General features: G+C 44.3%; 2 protein-coding genes across 2 annotated transcripts; both read right to left on the bottom strand.

Annotated features, from left to right (window-relative positions):
* Positions 1-203: 203 nt before the first annotated feature.
* Positions 204-2,432, bottom strand: LOC149353788 (uncharacterized). The gene is made up of 3 exons (XM_089582825.1): positions 2,274-2,432; positions 869-1,468; positions 204-409 (listed from the first exon to the last, which is right to left on the bottom strand). The coding sequence occupies exons 1-2, from the start codon at positions 2,277-2,279 to the stop codon at positions 872-874; spliced, it is 603 nt and encodes a 200-aa protein (XP_089438951.1). The 5' UTR covers positions 2,280-2,432; the 3' UTR covers positions 204-409; positions 869-871.
* On the bottom strand, positions 204-14,951 carry LOC149353787 (uncharacterized). Its single transcript, XM_089582824.1, has 3 exons — positions 14,920-14,951; positions 13,203-13,886; positions 204-409 (listed from the first exon to the last, which is right to left on the bottom strand). Exons 1-2 carry the CDS (start codon positions 14,923-14,925, stop codon positions 13,206-13,208), a joined length of 687 nt encoding a protein of 228 aa, XP_089438950.1. The 5' UTR covers positions 14,926-14,951; the 3' UTR covers positions 204-409; positions 13,203-13,205.
* Between the last annotated feature and the right edge of the window lie 10,906 nt (positions 14,952-25,857).

Genomic DNA, 25,857 nt, shown 5'->3' with positions numbered 1-25,857 from the left:
AACAGCCCAGCACTACGCGGCGCCCACTGATAAACCACAGTGAAGTAATATGCTGTCGAGCGTCGAAGGGCTTTAGCACTGAGTTCGCTCATTTCTTTGTGTGTGTACAAAAATTGCACAGAAAGAGAAAACAAACTTATTGTGAAAGTTTGGGTGCACATCCAAAAGGCCTAAACGAAATAATGTGTCAAAGAAACGACATATAAACAAAAATCCACTTTATTAAAATACGCTTTCAGATTTTTTTAAAAAGGAATGTTGGTACTTTCGATGAACTCGACGCTTTCATTTTTGGTAACGTGAGATGATGTTTTCAACGCCGGTGTGAATTTCCGTCTTGCTTGTTGTAGAGATACATGAGCCAAGAGGTGATGAGGGTTATAAGACGACTAGGTTTGATCATCTAGAACTGCAAACAGAAAGAAAAAATTCAGAATTTAAAGGTCGCATCTCAGCTGTCGCACTGAAAGATCAAAAGAGAAAGATCTGTAGCTGCCTGTTTCAGGTTAAACTCGCTTAAACACGGCAAGTAATGAAGATGGCACTCTTCACTGATAACTATGTGGTTATCCGTTTTCCGCTAGCTGGTATTATGTGCCATTTCAATCATGTTTTAGAAGCCCTAGTAGGGGCTGGAAACATAATATACGTAGCCATCAGCTAATTCACAATATGTTGCGCCACAAGGATGCACTAAAATGAATCAATTTTTAGCCGTCCTCAAATTGGTTCGCCCGCGTCAACTTCAAATTTTCAATGCCAACAATTACCACGCACAAATTTAAAACATTTTATGCCTTCCATGCAAAATATATACAGCCACAGGCCAACCGAATCTAGGCAAGTAAGTGCAAGCGCTTTTTTTTACCTTCTAGTAGCCAACACCGCCAACACCGCCAACGTGACCGAAGCCCTGGCTTCCAAAGCCAGACTTTTGTCCCGAGGCTCCACCAGCGAAGCCACCAGACTGCTGACCGAAGCCGGTTCCGTAGCGGTTCGAGTCGGACTTGGAGAAGCCTGTGCTGGAGCTGTAGCCCTGCTGGTTATTGTAGCCCGCCACGTTCCTGTGGGATCCGCCGCTAGCGAAGCCTCCAGAGCCCTGGTTGTATCCCGCAGCTCCCTGCTTGAAGCCACCCTGGAAGCCTCCGGCGGACTGGCCAAAGGCGGCGCCTCCTCCAAGACCTCCGTAACCGAGACCACCACCGTGACCCAAACCACCGTGGCCCAGACCGCCGCCGTAACCTACTCCACCTACACCAGGACCGATTCCGACGCCACCGACGGGAACGCCTCCGACTCCGACACCACCGACGGGAACGCCTCCTATTCCACCGACTCCAGGTCCATATCCGCCACCATAGCCTCCTCCTATGAGACCTCCGCGGCCTTCGACCTTCTCTTCCTTGCCAGCCTTCTTCTCAGCCAAAGCAAGGCATGCGATGGCAACGAGTACCGCAAGACACAGGGCCTGCAATGTTCCCGGCAAAAGCGAGGAAAGTCAAAATTAGCGCGTTACTTAACCCAGTCATCAGAACATCACGTAGGTTACATTCCTATTGTAATTGGCTGTAATCGCTGTAATTTGGCCGCATTTTCGCTGCCGAATGCTCTTCATGTAACAGGACTGTTCTTGAGCGTACAACGACAGAACTGTGCCTGTGGTTCTCTTTACTGATTTCTGGGGATGAACATGGTGATAGGAGTTCTAGCTGCTCATTCGCATGCATATGAAAAAACCCATCCTTTACATTGAAATCAGTCAGTCGGGAAATTTGCATCCCTATGATAAGCGTCGAGGGCCGTAAAAGCTTATAGGACCATGAGGTCAGCTGGTCCTTTAAGCTCGAAGGGACGCCTATTGACGGTGAAAATCGACGAATAGTAGGTCTACGCCCTAAAGATCGCCATAGGCGTTGTACACAGTTAGGTATTCTGTTATATAATATACTGGAAGGGTGTTAATTAAAGTCTAGAAGTAACACACTCAATCCCGCAATGTCTAGATGTTGCGCGCCAGATGATGGAGCTAGAAAAATCTGTCAATATGAATTGCAGAAACTGTCTCGTGACTTAAACAGTTTTTGACAAAGAATCGTTGAAACATCACTAAATTTTTAAGTCACGAAATCTCCTTGGAAATGGAAGATATTTTTTATATAAAGGAATTTTGCAAGTTCACTGAACTTTCTAGTTATGAAATGACCTTGAAAATGGTGAATAATTTCAAGTACCTTCGTAAGAAAGCTCCACAACGGTTAAATAACGTGCCTCACCTTCATGTTCGAGCTGTGTACCAGTCGTCTGCGATCAGCGAAGTATATAATGATCGAATCTTTAGAAGCTGATCTGAGGCGTTGGCTTAGTGCGCTAGCTTTTATAGTCACGGCGCCGTTGTTTGGAGAGAGGCAGGAAGAAAAGAAAAAAGACTGGGAACCGAGCCACGGGATGACGACACGGCGAGAGAAAAAGGTGCGCAACACACAGGATGGACTCAACAACGAGCACCCGCTCCCTCCGCCGCTCTCTCACGCCTCTTGCAATCGGGCATGAGTGAAGGTGGGTGAGGGAGTGTTTGGCCTTGCAAGCGTTGTCAGGACCGCTCGGCGGGCTGTGCGCGAGCTCTGGCGCGGAAAAGGTGGGCACCCCTTGCCCTCACCTGCTGGCGCCACGCATCCGAGTGATTACTTCTCCGCTTTTTTTCCCCTCGTTAGCTTCCTTTTTTTTCGTCTCGTTTCTCTTCGTTGCTTTACGCTGGATGAAAAAATCGTGGTCATTTCCCAGCAGCATCCTGACCAGAATGCGTGGATAAGAGAATAAATGGTTAGAAGACGACCTCTCATGCATAATTTATGCTGTGCTACGATCCGTTGTCAAACGGCGACTCGCTGATATCAGCATGCACAATTGCGGCGTTAAACGCAATAAGGAGCGGATCCTTTCATTTCCAGGGAAGGAAATGATACGTCATAAATAGGAGCCAGACAGAAAATTCCGTACTGCGGAGCTAGAAGTGGACGGGTGACGTCTACGAGTGGCAAGGAGTCACGTCACAGCTAATATTCCGCATTTAATGTATGGACCTAGGCAAATGAGAGCGCGAAACATCTGGAAGAACCCAGTTTTGACCACCACTTCCTATGATTTGTTTAGTTTGCAGCGGCAGTACGTCAGCGGAGTACACGAAGAGCAACCGGAGAGATACCGTCACTTTTGCGGTTACCTGTGGGACATCCGAAGAAAAGGAAAATCCCAAAACATCAATGCAGCATTGAACTTTGAATATCTTTTTAAATTTTACAAGGCTTGTCGAAAATTTCAAAGGCATATCCCCCATAGAACAGCAGCCAAAAGCTTATGTTTGTCTGCCGCTCTGACAGTCCACAAAAGTTTCCCGACATGGTGACACGCTCATTGAGGATTGCTCACAAAGAGTTCCAAGATGAAGTTTTTTGTGTGTGAACAAACCTGGCCGTAAAGCGCAAAGTACATGCGGACGTTAAATTAAGCATTATTGCACTCCCATCGGCCATAATTCGGTAAAAAAAGTAAAAGCAGTAGTAGCAGACAATAAAGCTGAGAACGTCAAGTGTGCATTACCTCGTCGAACATCATCGTCACTTTACACAAAGTGGTCTTTAAAATTATTTGTCTTTCCTTCATGCTAATAGTCAGCAACACAATTATATATAAGCATTCTGCCTCTAATTATGAGTTATCGAATAACTAAGCAGTTTCAAAGGCACTTTAATTAGCCGATAAAGGTTAATGACGTATTCCAAACGGCGATCAGAGCAGCTTTGTAGAAGCACCATCACTCGGCGCAAACACGGGACAACTCACTTTGCATAACATCGGGCGATTAGAAATGAAGCGTAAGTAACGCTACTGTCCGCAAAGAACTGGTTGTGAGCACGAGAAACATACACAGGTTTGTGAGACAACTGCAAGCTCTACACTTTCTTCACCCGTCGCAAGAAGATGGTGCACGATTTCGCATTTCTCAGCCTGGAAAATTTTGCGGAATGAGCATTTGGCTGCTTGCTTCGAGCGACTATTCCGTTGGGTGAGGTGTTCCAGCACGTTCTAACGAGTTTAAGCGATTCTAGACACCACGTTTTTTTTTTTTCATCAGCTCCAAGTGATGGTACCATGTACTCTACGCATCTTACTTTTTTATTGCAAAGGCGAAGCCTTGTATACTTGTTTATTGTCGTTCATAAATAGCCGAATAGCATGCTTAAACACTGAAGAATGCGATTTGAAAATAATATTGTATTTTCAAATGAAAGAACACTATCGCTACTTCGCCTTGAAGGACAGAGAGCTTGTACCCTGAATCTTAGTAGAGCTGAACGTTGGGCCATTTGGTGTAGCGACATCTTCAGGAAAACTTTGCGCACATTAACACAAGACGGGAGGAAGAAACATGCCCACACAAGGAGCGCAAAGTTGCAACAGTATTCTCAGGAACAAAAAATTAGAGGGCGCTTAAGCTTCGTCTTTAAGAGTAGAACACGACAGCGTGTTGTAGTGTTGCCAAGGAGTCCACGGAACGCCATGGCCCGTTCGGCGCGACGCGTTGCCCGGAGGAAAGGAAACGACGCCTGTCTCACATATCTCGGTGGACATCCGAACAGTGCCGTAAGGGAAGGAAAATTAAATGAAAATTAAATTTAAGGAAGAGAAACGACGCCTGCCTCTCTCATATCTTGGTGGAGACTCGAACCGCGCCCTAAGGGCCTTAAGGAAAATTAAATGAAAATAGGTTTTAAGGAAAGGAAATACGCCTGTCTCTCTCATATCTCGGTGTACACCCGAAATGAATGGACACCACAGTACATGTCTCTAAAGTACCCTTCTAAGATAACACCGTATTCACTAGACGCGCCTTTCTTCATTCCAAACCATCGAGCTGGAGTGGCGGTGTAGTTAGCGTGCTCGCCTCGCACTCCGGAGGCTCTGGTTCGATTCCCCAGCTGCACCAATTTCCTACTCGGTTTTATTCGTTAATGCTTCTGGGATTTTTCGCTGAACGCCAACGACGCCGACGACGCCACCGGCTTTTCTGCGACACGGGGCCCTTAACGCTGTCCCGTTAATACACCGCCTTAGGAAGCAGAAAGGGCGCAAGCGTACAATATCAAGTGCAACACGTATGGGAAAAAGCAGTGAGCACATGGGTACAGCAAATATTACATCAATGATAGGCACAAGCAAAGCCATGCAGGAACTCAGCGGAAATGCCCAGGAACAAGTTTTTTTGTTTTGTTTTCTTTTGAGAAGGGCTAGCGGTGCCTTACTCACGCAGCCTTCCGTAGTACAAATCTCGAGGGCCTGCACAATTTCCCGGCTCAGCCTATCGGAAGCTCTCCCTATAACAATCGTACAACGGAGGAGAGGACGGCACTGCTGTTTCTTCTGCTTACTCCTGTCAATGCAGTGCTTGAATTTAAGGCAATGCAATGACAGGTTAAAGCCGCCATTTGAGTCCAGGGAATTGGCATGCTCTTTGAGCCTATCATTTAGACAGCGCCCTGTCTCGCATATGTACACAGACCCACAGCTGAGTGAAACCTTATACACCACACCAACAGTGCAAGGCACAAACCGAGTTTGGTGTGTGGTGGCACATTTTTTCTTTGCTCTTTCGCCTTGGCACCTGCTGGTCATGGCGCACAGGCGGGACAATTTCAAAGGGGCTATAAAAGCAACATGAACTCCGAACTTATTTGCCACTCTTTTGACATTGTGCAATAGCTTCTGCACATAAGCACTCGAAAAGGTCTTTTTCTCTTGCCAGCATGAGGTGAAGAACACTTAGAAGGCTTGAGAGGGCCGTCAGTATTACTCACCTCTCGCTAAATGTATGCGTAGGGAACCGAAATGTATGCGTGCTTGGTTATCGAGCTGAACACAGTATACCTCCTTAGAGCAAGCGCCACTTGTGAGAACCACGCACTTCTTTGTTAGCTGTCAGTGAGAAAAGTTGACAAACGCAATTAAAAAGGTTAAGCGGTAAACTACGCATGAGGAGGTCGCTGAAACTGCATTGAACACCTCATTCCAAAGAAAAATGAGTTATTTCGGTGTAGTGCATTTTAGACAAAGGCACTGTGGCCTGTAATTTTCTCCGTATTTCAGTTTTTCTTGCACTTCGAGACGGTCTTATATGATTTGGTAAACGCTCATGCTTTCATCATATTCTATTTCGTCATAAAAAAGCTACTTCCACCATCGTCAAGTGACCAGGCTAGTTTCTTTCCAAAGGGTCACGCTCGAACAAGCGATAGTACCACGATATGCTTTCTTTTTCCGATGCCTTCGATAATTCAGCCATTGCCGCAGTCTCACAGCAGGCGCATGCGCATCTGCTCTCGCCATAGAAAATAAAATTATGCGTCAGTAGAGAAGATGAGTGAAAGCAATGAAAGAAACCCTATAAGAAAGCATATAATTTATTCTTAGAAAAGTTCTGTGGTGCGTATAAAAGGCATATTATTTATAAAGCTAGAAAGACTTCTAATAAGATAAGGAAACCCTGGATATCACGAGAAATGTATCGCCGTATAAAAGAGAAAAACAAGTTGTACCAATCGTTTATTAAATCAAAAAGTCCTGCTTTTTTGGCATAATTCAAAAGGTTTAGAAATAAACTGAACACCGACATTCGCAAAGCAAGAAACACTTATTATGAAAAGTACTTTGATTCACGCAACTGTACAGATGGTCTATGGAGAAAAGTTCGCTCGCTGGATGGCTTTTCTTCTGACAATAAACCGGTAAACAGTATTACATATAAAGGCACTGACTATAGTGGTAATAGTCTTTGTAATGCTTTTAATGAATTCTTTACATCTCCTCATAGCACTCCTACAGATATACGATCATTTCCCAGAGAGAGGCATCGGCCTACCATTTTCCTACAGCCTTTCTCTGTAAACGAGATCATCTCTGTCTTTAGTGAGATAAATAACAGCACCTGCTGTGATGTTAATGACATCCAGATAGCTCCTGTCAGGCACGTAATTGATATTATTGCCCCTCCGCTTGAACATATTTATAACTTGTGCTTAGAAACCGCTACTTTTCCACAAAACATGCAAACTGCAAAAGTAATAGTTCCTTTTAAAAAAGGAGATAAAAATGACATCTCAAACTACCGACCAATCAGCATCCTGCCAGTCTTTTCAAAGGGCCTTGAAAAGGTGATACATGCGCGTCTTGAGAGGTTTTTAGAAGCTCACAACCTAATTACAGACTCTCAGTACGGATTCAGGAAAAACAGATCAACAGAACTCGCTCTACTTCATCAAAAAGTATTCATATTAAATAATTTCGAACAGAAGAAGATTGTAATTGGAGTTTTCATAGATTTCACAAAAGCATTTATCGCATAAATCACAATATACTGTTTGATAAACTAGAATATTATGAAATAAGAGGAAAATCGCTTCAGTTAATCAAATCCTATTTGTCATGTCGCACACAGTACGTACAGATTAATAACTTTAAATCAACAGTGAGACCGATTCAGTCCCGAGTGCCGCAAGGCAGCATATTAGGTCCAGTCCTATTTAACATTTACATTAATGATATTGTTGCCCTAGACCCTACAGCGCGTTTCATAATCTACGCAGACGACACGAGCATATTCATCCCTGGCAGCAATTCTGATCTTACACCGCGTGTGCAAAACATATTAAATGCGCTGGAATCCTGGTCAACTTCGAACCTGTTAGCCGTTAATGTGTCTAAATCAAAAATTGTCATTTTTCGTCCTAAAAACAAGATATATCACCTATCAAACGATCTTTACTACAAGTCGAATAGAATTGAAATAGTACACTCATTCAGGTCATGAGGTGTAGTTTTCTCCGAACACATGCAGTGGGATGAACACATTCATGATATATCATTAAAATTATCAAGAGCTATTGGTCTTGTTTACCGCCACAGGAATTTATTGCCACTAACAGTGAAAATAATTCTGTACCGCGCCTTATTCTGCTCTCACTTGTATTACTGCACACTAATATGGGCCACCACAACAAACACAAACCTACAGAAACTGTTAGTACTGGAAAAAAAGATGCTCAGAATAATATACGAGGGGGTACCCAAAAGAAACCGGACTAAATTTTTTGGTCGGCAAAGCTTTTGTGGTACCGCGTTTTGCCACTAGGAGCGCATAGAACGAACATTCCAGAGTCAGTAAGCCGGGTGCCGTCGTTGAAGGAGGTCAGACTAGTTTAGACGGAGTTTTAGAGTGACGACTGTTTTGTGTGAATGTCGTTTTTGCAATGGCTGATTTTCGTGAACAGCGTGCGCCGGTGAAATTCAGATTTTTGCTCGGAAAAAGCTGAATGGAAACTCTTGAAATATTAAGAAAGATGTACAAGGACGATGCTATGAGGACAACTCAAGTGTTCCTGAATCGAATCCTGAATCAAAGCAACAATCATTCCAATGGAAAACTTCAAATTCACCTCCCCTCAAGAAAGCTCGTCAGGTGAAACCAAACCTCAAAACAATGCTGATTTGTTTTTTCGACGTGAGAGAAGTCGTCCATTGAGAATTTGTTCCTCAGGGTCAGACAGTTAGCCAGGCTTTCTGGTTGGATGTTTTGAAAAGATTGGGCAACAGTGTGCGGTGGAAGCGGGCAGGTTTGTGGCGGTCGGGTGACTGGTTTTTCCATCATGGCAATGCCCCTGCTCATACAGCCCTGTCTCTACGACAATTTTGGACCAAAAATGGCATGACCCCTATACCTCAACCCTCATACTCTCCCGACCTTGCCCCGTGCTACTTTCTTTGTTTCCTAAAATGAAAAAAAAAATAGGTGAATGGAAAGCGTTTCGCTGATGTTGCTGAGGTGAAGAAAAAACGACGGAGGCACTGTCAAGCATCACAAATGATGAATTTAAACAATGTTTTGAAAAATGGAATGAAAGATTCGACAAGCGTATCATTGCAAGTGGGGAATACTTTGAAGGAGATTGAAGGTCTGTGCTTAAAATGTGAATAAATAAGTTCAAACAAAAATAAGTCCGGTTTCTTTTGGGTACCCCCTCGTATGGGTTACCCTACGGACACACAACCAGGCACTTGTTTACCACATTCAGCATTGTAAACGTCCAGAAAATATATAATTACAGGTTAATTAAATCTTACATAACTGAACAAAAAGCCTACTTAAACACAATTACCCACTTAGCCTCACTTCAGAATTTCCAGACTCCATACCCACAACGTCACAAACCACACTGGTCTATACCTCTTACACGAACAAATTACGGACACCAAATGCTGAATTACCGTCTCCCGCTACTTTAAACATATTTATTGATTCAAACATTGATGTCCTTCATATTCCATTTTCCACCATACGTGATTTTATAATTCAAAGCTTGTAATTATACTCATTATTAATCAAAGCAGCACTAACACCACTTTGTGTTATTTTTGCCTTACTATGTGTGTTAATGTCGTATTACGTGTTGTTAACTCTTTTGTTGCAGTTTCGTTTTTGTTTCTGCGGCATATGTACAGTACGTACAGAGCGCAATGTGTCTGGCTGTATGCTACTGCCTGAGGTGGTGAGAACTTAGTCAAGCGTCCTCGCTTTTTTTCTCACCACCTCCATCATTTGTTATGATGATGGAAATAAACATTATTATTATTATTATTATTATTATTATTATTATTATTATTATTATTATTATTATTATTAATTGCGAATACTTGAATGGTAAATAATTTTGCATGTTAAAATATAATATGCAGGTTCCATGTGCTGGAATTACTCGCTTTTAAGCACCACTTCGCCCGTCACAAGGTGAGCTGAAGTAGATGAAACCGAAAATAACATCGCTGTCACCAGGTGCACTGAAGTATTCGAATTGGGGTTTCCTGCCCCTGACAGTGAGCGAAAGCGCAAGCGCCGACACGACTCAGCCGGGCGTGAAGCCGAGCGATAACGTGAAATACTTAGCGGCCCAAACGTGCACCGGCGTAACAGGCTCTTAACAAGAAGTTTTTTGAAGCGGGGCGAGGAGCTGCATACCTAACACAGGCACTGCCAAAAGATTTAGTAAGGGGTACTCGTGTTCTGCCTTGCATACGTGCCTGAGCCGTAAGCTCCTCCCTGAAATATTCATGCCGAGCCACAAGCTTAACTGGCGCAAGTTTTTCTTTCAAGGCATGTTCATCTCAGCTGTGAAGATGTAAAATACGAGCTGCTTACGGCCGTTATGCACTTAACGCATTTTGTAATTATTCATTTGCACATAGCATACTAGAGTAACCTCTGCACCACCTTTTTCAGCACGCATAAATAAGCTTAAAAGTTCAAGGCCATCTTTCAAAACACGACATGTCATTGTGTAAACCAGGCTGCCATAGTGCAATTCTTTTCTCGTTGCAAAAATAGGCCTGCTTAGGGATATCAGACTGGGTCTGATCACGCCATAGCTCGCTACAACAGTACTACTCTTACCTCTGGTCCTACTGAAGCAACCCGACTTCGCCCAGTGCCGCGGCCACTTCGCATAGAGAAGGGGATGTGTTGGTGACCGCTGCATCAGGCTTCGCGCGAAGCTACACATTAAATTTTGTGGACGAATTCCCTCAAGTTTGCAGTCGAATGCTTGCTTAAATGTTGGCATTCGTTTAGTAACTTCGGACCAGCAATGTTTTTACCACTACAGCAAAATTATCATTATCGTCTCAGACGCCTTTAGAGTAAATTATGCAGAATTATCCACAAATTAAAAACTAACAATCCACCACCTATCATTTTTATTTGCGCATAAATGTTCCGCAAAGCGCGATAGTAAGAAGCGCGCATACTCCCCACTTATGCTGAAACAACTCCTTCCTTGCGTGTCGACTGATTCCAATGTAATTAAGAGGAACATAGCTAACGTGCACTTAAACCTGCCGATTAGAAGCCGTGGACTGACAAAATCTTCTGGGATGAAAAAATTTCGATTTTTACGCTTTGAGCAGATCATTTGGAAGCTTAAAGCTTCCTAATCTTATGCAAAGTTACTGAGATTGTACGCTGGCACAGAAGTATGCTGATCACTTTTCGCCCTTTCTCTAGATAAACAGTTATTTGTCCCTACTGGTAATATTGTTTAGATCTTTAGTACTCTTAAGGTACCAAATGGCACGTTTTTTTTGGTTCGACACCTCAAAACTAATCCAAATGTGGCAACCTTACATCTGCTACCCTCTAGAAAGGTGCTATGTTTTCAGCGGGGGAGAATTTTGCCAGCCTTAGAAGGATGCTATCTTCTCAGAAGGAATCACCAGTTCGAGAGCATTTTACTTGCCGTTGGCTTCCCTGACGCACAGTGTCGAATCGCATCCATTGGGTGCTGGTACAGTTTCGGCTATTGTGGTACATGCATAAAAAAATCATGAGCACGTCCACTTGGAGCTGTTAGGGGAAGAATCGACGTTTCTGTGGTGTTTTCCTGAACAGTTTTAGGGTCGAACAGAAGGTCGTGAAGCTGCACAGCTGCATAAGCCAAAAATAGTCCACAAGCAGAAAAACCTGTCCATCCCATCTCAACTGTCGGGATGGCCATTGCAGACAACTGCGCAGTGTCACGCAACCTTCTGGCACAATTGCTCTGCCGAAGATTGAATGCAAGAACCCTCGTGGATTTTCGTAATACCTGATAGAATAGGTTGCTAAGCGGACCAGTATTCGGGCAGTTGCAAGCTCCTTAAAAAACAGATTAAAATCTGCTTCACAATATACCGAACAACATGCTAAAGAAGAATTTTTCCGGGATCGTAGAATTGATCCTTGTCAAAATTCTGTATGGAATTTTTTGACTTATTGTGAGGTTACAGTTTCCGGAAAAACACTGCTGTTTGTCAAAGCGCGGTACTGCGACCATGTTTAGGAACGGCTATAGCAAAGTGCCGCCTATATGGCACTTTCTAGTCTAAGTGCTCGTTGTTCACTTCAAGCATCCCTACCAGCTATCACTATTTGTGCCCTACAAGAATGGTACAGTTAATGTTTAGTGGCATTGCCCTCTTTGTTGTCCACCGGGTGGTATCATCTTGGTTTTAGCGCTGTGGAACATCGCAGTCTTACGATCTCTTTGTTCACATTTGAAACGCGCTCAATGCACTGCTTCAGCACCAACCTGATATCAACATAAGTGCTCTGAATTTTGAAAGAGGTAATATCATTGAAACAGTTGACATATTTCTTTAAGCATTAGTCTTAACTAGCCCTGGAGCAGGAACTTTTTTGTGCCGTATGCACGAAGATATACTGGTCTGAGGCGAGGCCTTTCTGACGATTCTGAATTACCATGAGCCCAAACTAGCCGCAAGAGCTGAGCTCTACGCGGCGCCCATTGAGAACGCAGAGTTACGTAGGAACGAGCTATAGCGCGCCGAACTGCTTCAGCACTCAGTTTGTTCAGTACTTCTTTGCTTTTCAGTGGAAAGAAAGAACAAAGTTTGCTGTGAAAGTTCGTACGCAGATCCAAAAGACCCAAGAGAGACAATGTGCAAAAGAAATGATAGATAAAGAGAAATCGCCTTTATTACAATTCATTTAATGATTCTTTAAAAAGAAATAATCCTCTTTTCGGTGATTTTGACGCTTTCGTTTTCGGTAACCTCACATGATCTTTTCAACACCGGTGTAAATTTTCCTCCTGCTTGTTGTTCAGACACAGAAGCCAAGGGGTGATGACGTTCATAAGACGACTAGATTTGATCTTCCAGAACTGGAAATAGAGAGAAAAAATTCAGAATTTAAGCGCTGCATTTCAGCTGTCCCACTAAAAGACCAAAATAGAAAGGTCTGTCGCAGCTCAGTTGAAGTTTATCTCGCTTACACAAGGCAAGCAATAAAGATGGCACTGAGAACTGTGGGTTCTTCGTTTTCCGCTAGCTTCTATTATGTGCCATTTCAGTAATGTTTTAGAAGCAGACGTAGGCGCCGGAAACTTAATATAAGTAGCCGCCATCGTAGTTTACGTCGTATAGATGCACTAAAACGAATCAATTTTTAGCGATGATTAGAATGCCACACCCACGCAAACTACATTTTTCTGTGTCACCTCTGAGCGCGCACAATATCAAAACATTTTTTGCCTTTCGTGCAAAATATGTACAGCCACAGGCAAACCGAATCGAGGCAAGTCAGTGCAAGCGCTTTTTTTTACCTTCTAGTAGCCAACACCGCCAGCGTGACCGAAGCCCTGGCTTCCATGGCCAGCCTTTTGTCCTGAGGCTCCACCGGCGAAGCCACCAGAGTGCTGACCGAAGCCGGTTCCGTAGCGGTTCGAGTCGGACTTGGAGAAGCCTGTGCTAGAGCTGAAGCCCTGCTTGTTATTGTAGCCCTGAACGTTCCTGTGGGATCCACCACTGGCGAAGCCTCCAGAGCCTTGGCTGTGTCCCGCAGCTCCCTTCTTGAAGCCACCTTGGAAGCCTCCGCTGGTCTGGCCAAAGGCGGCGCCTCCTCCAAGACCTCCGTGACCGAGACCACCACCGTGACCCAAACCACCTTGGCCCAAACCACCGTGGCCCAAACCACCGTGGCTCAAACCACCTTTGCCGAAACCACCTTGGCCGAAACCGCCTTGGCCGAAACCACCTTGGCCCAAACCACCGCGGCCCAGACCACCGTGGCCCAAACCGCCGTGGCCCAAACCACCACCGTAGCCTGCTCCGCCTGCGGGAACGCCTTTAATTCCGGCACCGCCCACGGCACCGCCTCCGATTCCACCGACTCCAGGTCCATACCCGCCGCCATAGCCTCCAACAAGACCTCCGCGGCCTTCAACCTTGTCGTCCTTGCCAGCAAGGGCGATGCATGCAATGGCAGCAAATACCGCAAGACACAGGGGCTGCAATGATTCCGGCAAAAGCGGGTAAAAACTCTTGAGTTTGCAGGGCTGTTCTTGTGTGTACAACGAAAGACCACTTGCCTGTACTAATGTTTACTCATTTCTGTGGGTAAACATGATGATAGGCGTTTTCGCTGCTCGTTTCCATGCATATAAAAGAGAACCCCTGGTTACACTGAAACCAGCTAGTCGGATTATTTGAAGCCCCTGGTGAGCATTTAGCTCATACAAGCTTAAAGGACCATGAGGTCGACTGGACCTTGAAGCTTCAAGGGATGCCTGCTCATGCTGAGCAGCGACGAATAATATGACTACGGCCCAATTTTAACCATGTTCGTTCTAGACAGAAAAGTATTCTGCTAAGTAATACAGCGTAAAGGTGTTAATTAAAGAATAAGTGTCGCACACTTAGTCGCACAATATCTCGCTGTTGCGCGCCAGATAACGCACCTCGAAAAATCAAGCAATATCTTTAGCACAACTTTCACGGCACCGAAACCAAGTCCTTCAATCTCGGACCAAAATCTTCAATATCTAAAAATTATAATACATTTATGGAAAAATAAAAGGTAATGGTCCTTTCTTATAATGTGTAACAAAATCATTCTTTTAATGTATTCGCATAGATCACATCGAACAGTTAAGGCTGCCGTATAAAACCAATGGGGATTGCTTTTGACGATAGCTACAATGTTAACAGCGAGAAAACTGCAAGACTGCGTCGGGTGGCTGCAGATATATTGATTGTTACACTGAAATCTTGCACTATATGAAAAAAAATGCGTTCATAAACAGTTTCCCGCTGAAAATGCTTTTGTCCAGAATTGTGTATGCCAATGTTTTTGATAAAGCAACGTTGGGAGATCAATTTTTTTTAGTTCTTAAATGATCTTAGATGAGGTGAATATTTTTTTTATGAAGGAACTTTGCAGGATCACTGGTCTTTTCAGTTATGATATCGCTTTGAAAATGTTGAATCACTTTTTAAAAAATTCCCCAGGAAGCCCCACACCGGTTGAATAACGTGCCTCACCTTCATGTCCGAGCAGTATATCAGTCGTCTGCGATCAGCGAAGTGTATAATAATCGAGTCGTTGGTAGCTGATCTGACGTGCTGGCTTTGCGCGCTAGCTTTTATAGTCACACACCCGTTGTGTGGCGAGAGGCAAAATGAAAAAAAAAAAAGATACTGGGAACCCAGCCACGGCATGACGTCGCGGCGCGAGCAAAATGTGCGCAATACACAAGATGGACGTAACAACGAGTACCCACTTTCTCTGACGCTCATTCACTGCTTTTGCAACCGTGCATGATTGAATGGAGGTGAGGGAGTGTGTGGGCTTCCAAACCACAGAGGTGGCCTGTGCACGAGCTATTGACGCGGAAACGGTGGGCACCCCTCGCACTCATCTGCTGACGCCACGCATCCGAGTGATTGCTTCTCCGCCTTGTCTCTCGTTAGCGTCTTTTTTTTTCCTTGCGGTTCTGCTGGCTGGTTTACGCTGTTGAAATCTCGCGTGGTCACTTCCCAGCAACGCCCTGACCAAAATGCGCGGAGGAGAGCAAATAAATGGTTAGAAGACGCCCTCTCATGCATAATTTATGCTGCGCTACGAGGCGCCGTCATGTCACGACTCGCAGATATCAACGCGCTATTGCAGAGTTAAATCGCAAGAAGGAGCGCATCGTTTAATTCCAGGGAATTAACAGGTGCGCCATAAAGAGCACAGAGGCAGTATATCGCGTAATGTGCAGCGAAAAGTGGACTGGGGACGTCTATTAGTGTCAAGGAGACATGTAAGCGCCAAAATTCCGCAACTTAATACATGAACTCAGGCATATGAAAGTCCGAAGTGTCTGGAAGAACCCTGTTTTGACGTTCATTTCCTATGATTTCTGAAGTTTGCAGCGGTAGGATGTCAGCGCAGTAAGCAAACCGGAACCAGAGAGATACCGTCACTTTCGTTTAATCTATGAGACATCAGAAAAAAGGGAAATGTCAAAAGACAAATGCAATTCCTGTTAATCCTGCGGGTATTTTAAAAGTAATAAATCAGTAAAATGCGCACCCACAGACACTATGCATTTTACCACAATAATCGGGTGTTCGGTCATTTTATAGCACTAACGTCCTTATGGAAAACTGAAAATACTGCATCAGGTTGCTTCTTAATTCTACTTCAGGCGCCGTAGCCTTTTAAAGGAGGATTGGATCGTTCACAAGGCGCGAAATAAAGCCTGCTGAAATACACAGTCCTTATGAAAGTTGAGTTCAGATCTCAACCGGGCGTCAGTGTACTAGACTAAATAGATATGGTGGTTTTAACTCGTTTTTTGCCAAACAATCCTGCCTTGAATTTGGTCTCGCGACAGTGTGGACAGCAGCTGGTGCAGTCATTTCAAAATTTCCGTAAGATGCTCTAATGTTATTAGTTGTTCGGCAAACAGACCTCATCAACTGCTAATTCTAATACATGCGGCTTCTGGGGAGTAGAACTTTCTTCACAGAACAATTTTGTCCCGGCAGCAGATCAGCAGCAAAGATCATAAAATTAAATTAGATGATATGTGAATACGCCTAATTAAACGAGTATGTCCTGACTTCCATTAAACAACGGCAAACAACCCTATGATAGATACAATATCGTAAAACGCACCCAGTCTTCTTCAGTGTGAATCACTCAAGTATAACTGGGTTTATAAATTAAAAGCAGAGGTTTTTTTTCAGTCATAAAGGCTGTTTTGGTTAATTCAGCTTCAGCTAATTCATCCTAGACAGCGCAAACGAATACAGGTCATATTATTCAGTTCTGAATAGCGCTTGTGCTGCATTGGGATGGAAATGGTCCTCTTTTATTGAAAATGCATTTTTTAGAACGTATACACCGTCGTAACATGAAGCGCGGACTGTGTGAGTTCTCTTGCAATGCTGCCATCTACAGACGTCTTTTCATGATTGTCTCTCTGCGCGAAGAGCCTTCGATGCTGATAATGATGAAATTCAGGAGTCCAATGGCACATACAACCCCCCCCCCCCCCCCCCCCCTGGTTCATCGACGAAGTTTTGGGAAGCGTTTGGCACCTAGTAAGCCGGAAATTTTTCCAAGTAAGTCAGTGAAAAGAATCGCTAGCACCCGCGACAAGCGGTTCCTGAATGTCATTTTCGTTACTATAGCTTCAGGTTCAGTAATAACATGTGGCCTTCAGTCAAGTAAGTCTCGCAAGCGATAACTGAAGATCCAGCTCAGAATGCTGTTTGGTCCTGGACTACGTGGAGCATTCCGCTGGTGATTAATTAAAGTCTATAACAGTACGACAGCCAACGTGGCAGACATTAATTGTCCTGAAGTGTTAATAGTTATCGGAATTTCGAAAAACTATTACGTAATTGCATGCATACTTGATTTTCGACCAGTCTATCTCCTTAGAGCCAATCGCCAGTAATAAGAACCCCTTAAACCTTTACTAGCTCTCAGTGAGAGTTAGAATAGCCAAACGCAATAAAGACACGATAAAGGGGTTATTGATAAAGTATGCATGAGTAGGTGTTTAGCACTTTATCGAGCAGCTCAGGGTAAACAGAAATTTGTTGCTTAGGTGTTAGACATTTTAAACAAACGCACTGTACACTATATTGCCTGTCGGAAATTCTGTTTTATTAGAACTTTGAGTCGGTCATATTAACTTTTTCTAAACGCTCATGCTTTCGCCATATTCTATTTCTTCCTACAAAACGAGTATCACCTTCTTCGCGTGACTGGGTTATTTTCTTCTTGAAGGGTAGCCATTGCACAAGCGGTGCTATCAAGATATGCGGAATTATGTAGCGCGTCGAGGAGAGCGAAACATAGCAGACCCACACATAGCTAACCTTCTGCAATGGCTTATTGCGCAAAGGAAAGGTGGCATTTATGCCTATGAATCACAGTCTGACAATCAGCAGACGCAAGACAATCCAATAATAAATATGTAACCGATGTAGGCCAGTTCCTTTGATAACAGTGCAATAGAAGGGTTGCTGACAGATTAATGTCAGAAAATTTCGACACATTCAGCCTCAATGATGTGAACCGGCTTTTGCGATTTTTTTAAACATTATAAAGTTATGAAAGCTTGGCGAAGATACACGCTGATCATCTAAAGCAATGCTTCATGCAGGCGTACAGCACAGCCCATAGCTGCAGCACTGAGGATCGTGCCCACCTGGCTGCGTCTATCTACAGCCGTCATGTAGCTTTTTTTTTTCTTTTTACAGCGGGAAGCTAATATAGAGCTGTTCCACCGAATTGACGACAGCACTCCGTCGCTGATTAGACCGACCCAGTAAAAATTTCTTTCACAACCGGGGCTAAAACCATCGCTGACAAAAACAGAGCCGTTGCGTCTTCCGATGCCTTGGACCAGTGCTGGACAATTTGGTCATCGCCGCAGTTTCACAGCAGGCTTATGAGAACCAGTGGCTGACCGAGAGATTGGTTCTAGGGGGGAGAGGGGGGATGGACTTTCGTGTGCCAAAAAAAAAAGAAAAGTAAATAAGAACAACGGTTTTTTATTCACATTTTTATTTGCACAAAATTTTTATGCTCAATATTGTTGAAAAATAAATGGCCAACGATATAGATGTTGTACCACAACTCATGCTTTGAATGTTAACGGTTCTGTGAGCTATATTCATTTCGATACTAGGGCAAAGCAGGTCTCCGGCTGAGATATACCACCACGGCGTGTCCAGGAAGGTCAAAGCTTCAAGGAGACATTGTCATTGAAGTCAAGGAAGCATTTATTACTCAATTCGGGGAAGGGCCTCTGTTCCGCCCTCGGTCACCTCCGCCCTCGGCTGGTCGGAGCTACTTGTCAAGCCAACAAAAGGGATGATCTCCTCGCTGGCGTCGCTGTGCCCCATGGTGGGATCAAGACATGAACAGGTGGCTACCTGCCGCCTCGACGAGGTTGCTGGCCACCGCCACCGCAGGTGAATGGCACCACCGCCGCCGTCGTCGCCTTGCCGGTGCCAAGGCAAGACAACGGTGGGTGCACGGCGGGACCACGATACCTCGACAATCACTGCGAATTGTACTCATATACCTACCAACCTGCAGAACGTAGAATTGTGGGAAATAAGACAGCCGCTAACACGGTGAACGTACAAAATAGGGGACTACTTGACGCATCACACACGAGAAAGCTTTCCAGTTCTACGTCAAATATCACATCTCACCCTATGAGAGCCCGAAAATGAACTTTCAGGGGCAAAAGCTTTCTCTTTTGTTTTCTGGGGGTGGGAGACCACCGCCCCTGCCCGCTCCCCCCTTAGGACCGCCACTGATGCGTTCCTGCTCTCACCATCAAAAATAATAGAAAAATGTGGGTCAATGAAGAAGAGGAATAAAGGGAAAGAGTGAAGCCGTATTATTGCAAACACTTAATTGGCGAATTATTTCACATGTAACAAATAGAACATGGAGGTGGCCTGTCCTGGAGTTATTTGTTTTTAACCGCGAGTTCTCCTGTCACAAGGTAAGCTGGAGTAGCCGGAACCGAAACTAACTTGCCGTCACCATGACGGAAGCCAACAGCTACCGAAACCAAGGAGCATAGGGTCTGTTTTTTTTTGTGAGTTGTTGATTACTTGGAATAAGTGAGATTATTTTATCCCTTCAATACATTTTGTTTCTGTTTTTTTCTGGTTTCTTATAAAATAACATTAAACAATAAAATAATCAGACTTAATTTTCAAGTACCACCACAATTTGAAAAAAGAAAACATCCCCTCTGTTCCTTGGTATCGGTGGCTGTTGGCTGCCGTCACGTTTGCCATAATGAGCCACTCTTTTTCATTTCCTTGTCCACTGTCACCAACTAGCACTTAATTCCTACTACTGATAGGGAACGAAAGCGTGAGCGGCCACAGGACACAGCTGTGCGTGGTCTTGAGGCAACCCGAGATACTTGGTGGCCCAAACGAACACCGGCGTATGCTTCTCGCTGAATTATTTGTGTCAAGGCACAAACTTAACCGACGAATGTTTCTGTTTTGTCAAACGATGTTCATCTCACCTGACAAGAGCTAAAAATACTAGTTGCTTTCGGACGCTGTGCACTTAACGAATTTTATATTCGTTTATTTGAACTTAGTACAGTGCTAAAACTTCGCATCACCTTTTTCAGCCCGCACAACTAAAGTTCAAAGTTCAAGGCCATCTTTCAAAACATAGCATGTTATTTTGTACAACTGGCTGCCATGGTGCGATTCTTTTCTCGTTACAAAGGAAAGCCTGCTTACGAGATATCAGCCTGGATCTATTCACCCCACTGCTCGCCACAGCGCTGCACTCAAATCTGTTCCTAAAGAAGGAACCCCACTCGGGTCGAATTCCGCGGGCCCTTCGAATAGTCAGGGCGCTGCATGTGTTGGTGACCGCTGGAACGGGCTTTGCGCGATGCTACGTGGTAAATTCGGTGGCCGAATTTTCTGAAGTTCATGGTGGAATTTTTGCTTAAATGTTGGCAGTTTTAGTAACTTTTGGCCAACGCAGCTATTAACACTGACGTAATATTAACGTAATATTAACACTAGGCGCCTTTAGAGCATACTGCACAAAAACATCTGAAACTTAAAAACCCCAATCTACCACTCATCGCTTTTTATTTAGATATAAAATTTTCAAGAAAGCGTGGCCGTAACAAGCGTGCCTACTCCCAACGCGTGCAGGAGCAACTCCTTAAATGTGTGCAGACTGATCGCAATGTAATTAAGAGGTACATAGTGGACGTATACTATTAAGCCTGCCAGGTTAGAAGTCATGTGCTGGCAAAATGCAGACCCGTTCTGAAGTCATAATAACCAGACTCACGGCGTCACGCTGTGCTTTCTCGCTCGTAACAGTAATAACTGAACGCCTTCTCAAAAAGGACCAGTTTGGAGCGACAACCACGGAGGAGAGAGCAAATGACATGCATGATTTATGTCGTCCAAACAGGTCGTTGTGTTAGCGACCGGATGAAAACCACGCTCAATATCTAAAGGAAGACGACGGTGTACGACTGTCAGCGCAATTAGGATCATGCACCAGCGAATACCTTTCACTTGAAAATTTTACTCTCAGCAGAAGTAAAAATCAAAGTGTTCAGAGGCGGGCGCAACCCTTTCTTATGAAGACAAGAGTAACATTGACTGCACTAATGACCCTCCTGCTGTCCTTTGCGATTTGAGGGACCATTTTTCGCTGCTGCACGATAGTATCTGCTCACTAGATGCTGCGCACAAAACGTTTGTTTTGCCGCATGCCTTTCTCTGTTTGAATTAGTTTTACCCTTACTTCATCCGTTATTGAAATCCTGCACAGAACAATGTTCAGTACCTTTTGTTTGACACATGATAGCCTTAGAAAGTTATGCGCCACTAAACCCAACACAACACAAACTGACTTCTTCCCTTCTTATTGTGCGTAGCGAATTTCGGATTTAAAGGAATTCCGCCGTATACGATCAAAGTGTTGTGAGCGCGGCAGCCATCTTTGTTGCGGGTTGTCTTCTGAGTGAACTTATCCTTCACACTGCAGCCTTGCCTGCGAATCCACTAACTTGCCTGTAAGCTTTCCTTACTGACAAGTTTTAATGCGTGCTTCTGTACATAGCTCACTGGTAACACGAGCCCGAAAATCATCAATACAAAAATCGAGAAAAAATACAATAATTATTGCTACAGCGCAAAAGATGAGGCCGAGGCGAGTACACAACATGGCGCTGAACTTACAACTGATTTTTATTGAGGGTTTGCCGCCCTTTAATACGGTGGCAAACGATTGGAAATGAAAACATGCACGCAAAAAAAAAATAATCCATAACAAGAATTACAGTCGAAGAGCTCCACAGTTGGTGACAGTGACATGATCAGCTGAGCACATTTTCTTGTTGATCTTTAAGAACGCGTAGTTCTTTTTCTAACAAACTTGTTGATGCGGTGCTTACGCATTAGTCTTGGCGTCTATGAATTTTGTAGTCTTCAGTAATCTCTCGTGATTTTGATGCGGCTATCTGTAAAAACTTTGCGCTGGCTGAAAATGAGGTATTATGATTTTGCTTTTACATCTTTCTTTTTTCCCTACAGTCACTGCAATGAATGCCCAGATGACCGGCCACAGAGTTGCTCACGTGGTTATTGTTTTTCCGTAGCCTGTCACTGAGGCATCTGCCTGTTTGCCCGTGTAGTGCTTGTCACTTGACAGCGGAATCCTGTATACAACATTGCTAGTGCACTGCACATATCTTTTTTGGTACTTCTCGGTGCAGCCTGCCTTGCTGGTGTTGCAAGAGTTTACCGTGTGACAAAGGCATTGAGAGCTTAGTGAACGGAGAAAAAATGACATTAACGTTGACCATTGAACCTACTCTCTTGAGGTTGTGTGAAATCCTTTGTAAGTACGGGATAACACCGATCTTTCTTTTTCCTTCTTTTTGTCTTTCAGTAGTTCTCTTGCGGCCTGAACTCAAGGTGTATAAAAGACAGAGATTAGAAGATAATTTGGGTACCCTGCTGCTTCTAGGTGTTCTACCTGATTTCGAAAGCTGTCTTGCAATGAATGCCTACATGAATTCTCCAAGGCGTTTCGGAAACGTAATTTGCCAACAACACACCTGACAATTTTGAAATGAGCAGAAGAGATAGATTTGAGAGGCTTCTGGCTTCTTTGCTCGCATCCACAGCACACATGGTAATCACACAAGCGGACTCAAGAGTCTAAAAATCTTAGAGTTCCTTCAGAAAGCCGTTCATGGGTCAAAAGAACCTGGTCAAGGCACTTTGAAAAATTCCAGAAAACTATCGAGACCAAGGAATCTGCGTCAGCAACTGTACATCTCATGTAAACTGGAGAAAACCGTACATCGAATGAAAACTGGATGGACAGAAGGCGACCATGGCGGCGTGGAGTTGGGTAGATTGTGGGGATTCAGATAAGATTTGGTTTGGTTTTATGGTGTTTAATGTCTCAAAGTGACCCAGGCTATGAGGGAGGTCGTAGTGGAGGGCTCCGGGAAACTCCTACTACCTTGGGTTACATTCCGCAGTACACGGGCCTCTAGCATTTCGCCTCCATAGAAATGCAACCGGCGCGCCCGGTGTCGAACTCGCGTCTTTTGGGTCAGCAGCCGAGCACCTTAAACACTGAGCCACCGCGCGGGCGCGAAGAGGATACTGTAGATCCTTAAGATCGATAGACCAAGCTGAGAAGCCTTTTTCTGGATTATATGGATTCTCTCATGAAGGTCCCGTCTCTGCAGAGGCGAGCTTGCCTACGTCATTCTGAAGACAAGATTTTGCATACTCTTATCCCGTGGTTTCTCGTTGGTTGAAGTCCTCTGAAAAACGCAAAGATCTCTTCTGGCTGACCTTTCGCTCTAAGACAGACGGAAAGCTCGCTGGCGCGGCAAGCGGCGACTGCGGACAAGGAAACTAAGGCGCAGGGGTTGACATTTGAACACGAAGGGCCCATTGTATTAGAAATTAAAGCAGACAAGGTGGAATCATGGTCATGTTCGTTTTGTGTCTGTATTCTCATTTAAGTTTTTTTGCCACAGTATTAAGCAGGGGCAAACCCTCAATAAAATTCGTTGTAAGTTCAGCGCCATCTCCGCGTACTTGTCTGGTCTTCATCGTTTGCGCTCTAGCACTAATGACAAACCAACATGCACAAACTCCCACCTTTTATAATTACTCTAAGTTTCCAAGCGCCGAAGGCCCATTCTATGCTGTGCGCCACGCCCTTGTGGAAGGCTCCGCTTCGAATTGGATCGGACTGACATGGTACAGCTGGCACAAAGAAGATATTTCATTTCCCTTCTATCGAAATGCAGTTGCTATGACGGGAATTCGACCCTGCTACCTCGGACTCAGCAGCCTTGCGCAGCCAGTCATAGTACTAAGCATTAATTTAATTGAACACATCACACAAAGACGTCAGCGCATTTTTTTTCACATATAAATTTTATATCTGCTCTGTTCCTAAAGCCTAATGAGCGAAACTATCCGCGAACTCGACAATGCAAGAGCTCATGTAAACAACGTGTATGCTGTCGTCTCCTGCAAGATCGCAATTTTTTTGGCGCCATTTTTATTACCGCTCTGTCCGATATCAGTTGTACGAGCTCCTGAAGGCGGACGCCAGTTATATAACGGAGTTGCTTTTTGACTAGTTATTATCACAGACAACGCTTAAAGGAGCCGCCATCCGCTAGAACTTCGCCATTTATTGCGTGCTTAGGGCTTCTCAAGGACACAATAGCTGCAAGGTAACTTCGTTCGAAACATCGAAACAAACCCGCTACTCCTCAGAGCGACGAAGGAGAAAAAAAGTAACACGTTGCCACAACACATAATCGAGATTCCTAGGCGAGATGAACGCAAAAAAAAAATTACTTTTTTTACCCACAGAGGTTAAGCTCATTAAGAAAATTTCCCACAAAAAATTATTTGTCACAGAGTCCAGTTTCATTCGTTTCATTCTTTATTCATTTGTAATTATTTTTTCTCTTCAACTTTCTGTTCAATTTTTTTTAGTATGAAACACATCCCCTGTGTCTGCCGACCCCCTTTTTGGGTATCCACAGTTATGTTTCGAGGACGACAGCAGCAACTCAAGGAAGCAAACAATCCACTGTGTGCCTGCATTTCTTTACTGTAGAACAATAGTAACAACAACCGCTACAAATATTGTGAATATACCTTCTCTCCAATTGATGTAGTCTGTACGTGCCAGTAATTTCACACTTCGTTTGAACTAACAAAATTTGGGACAATTTTGAAGTCCGCGTGGACTTTCGCAGTAGGGTTGTATTTTGTAGCACAAAGCTTTCAGGTTACTGCACCGATACTAGGCTTATGTAATATTGGGCCATTTGCCAGCTCCTGAATAATTACAGTTGAAAATCTTTTTTGCACTATATAAAACAAGGTAATAAAGAATAATTGCTTTGACATCGCAGAGTTCACCCTCGTCTAAATTTTGTATCATTTGGGTGCTTATTCTGGGTTTAGAGTTTGGCGAAAAAGCACTGCTGCACGTCGAGAGCACGTTTTGCGACCATTGCTAAGGCATGGCCTCGGCAACGTGCCGCAGCTGGCACTTTCTAGACGATGTGGTCGTTCTTAACTACAAGCATCTTTACCCGCCATCATGACTTGCGTCCTGCAAGGATGGTACAGTTAGCGATGGCATAGTTGGCTCTCGTTGCACTCTTGGTTGTTGCCGCAGGGTGTCTCGGCATTGTTTTGGGGCTGCGGAATTTCTCCATTTTACGATCTCCATGTAGTCCTACGGAACGCTCGCGGTGCACTTCGTAAGTAGAAATCTGGCATCAGCCTAATGCTCAGAATTTTCAAGTGCGTAATTTTATTAAAGCAGTGGGTATATATCTTTCATTGCGAAACATTAGTTTAACCAACCCTAAATATAAATCATCTCTATGCCGTATACACGAAGAAAGCTGATTCTGCCGCTGCCGCGATGGCTCAATGGTTGTGGCGCTCGGCTGCTGACCCGAAAGACGTGGGTTCGATCCCGACTGCGGCGGTCGAATTTTGATGGAGCCGATATTGTAGAGGCCCCTGTACGGCGAGACGTCAGCGTACGTTAAAGAACCCCGGATGGTCGATATTTCTGGAGCCCTTCATTACGTCGTCCCTTATAGCGTGAGTCGCTTTAGGATGTTAAACCCCCACAAACCATAAACCAACAAGTTGATCTGCGCAGTGGCAAGTCTGAGGATACTGAATTATTAGCCCCAATTAGTCGCGAGAGCTGTGCATTACGCGGTGCCCACTGAAAGCCCATAGTGATGTAGCAGTACGCTGTCGCGCGTCGAAACACTTTAGCATTGAGTGTGTTAATTATTTTTGTGCATGCAAAAGTTCTATAAAAAAGGAACGAATGTAGGGCCCAGAAGAACAAGTGAAACAATGTAAGAAATAGCA

The sequence above is a fragment of the Amblyomma mixtum genome, chromosome 3 (assembly GCF_055824585.1).
Source record: "Amblyomma mixtum isolate Tamu chromosome 3, ASM5582458v1, whole genome shotgun sequence".
In the NCBI taxonomy this organism is placed as follows: domain Eukaryota; kingdom Metazoa; phylum Arthropoda; class Arachnida; order Ixodida; family Ixodidae; genus Amblyomma; species Amblyomma mixtum.
The sequence above is the reverse complement of the archived record's forward strand: the minus strand, read 5'-3'. Positions and strand labels throughout refer to the sequence as shown.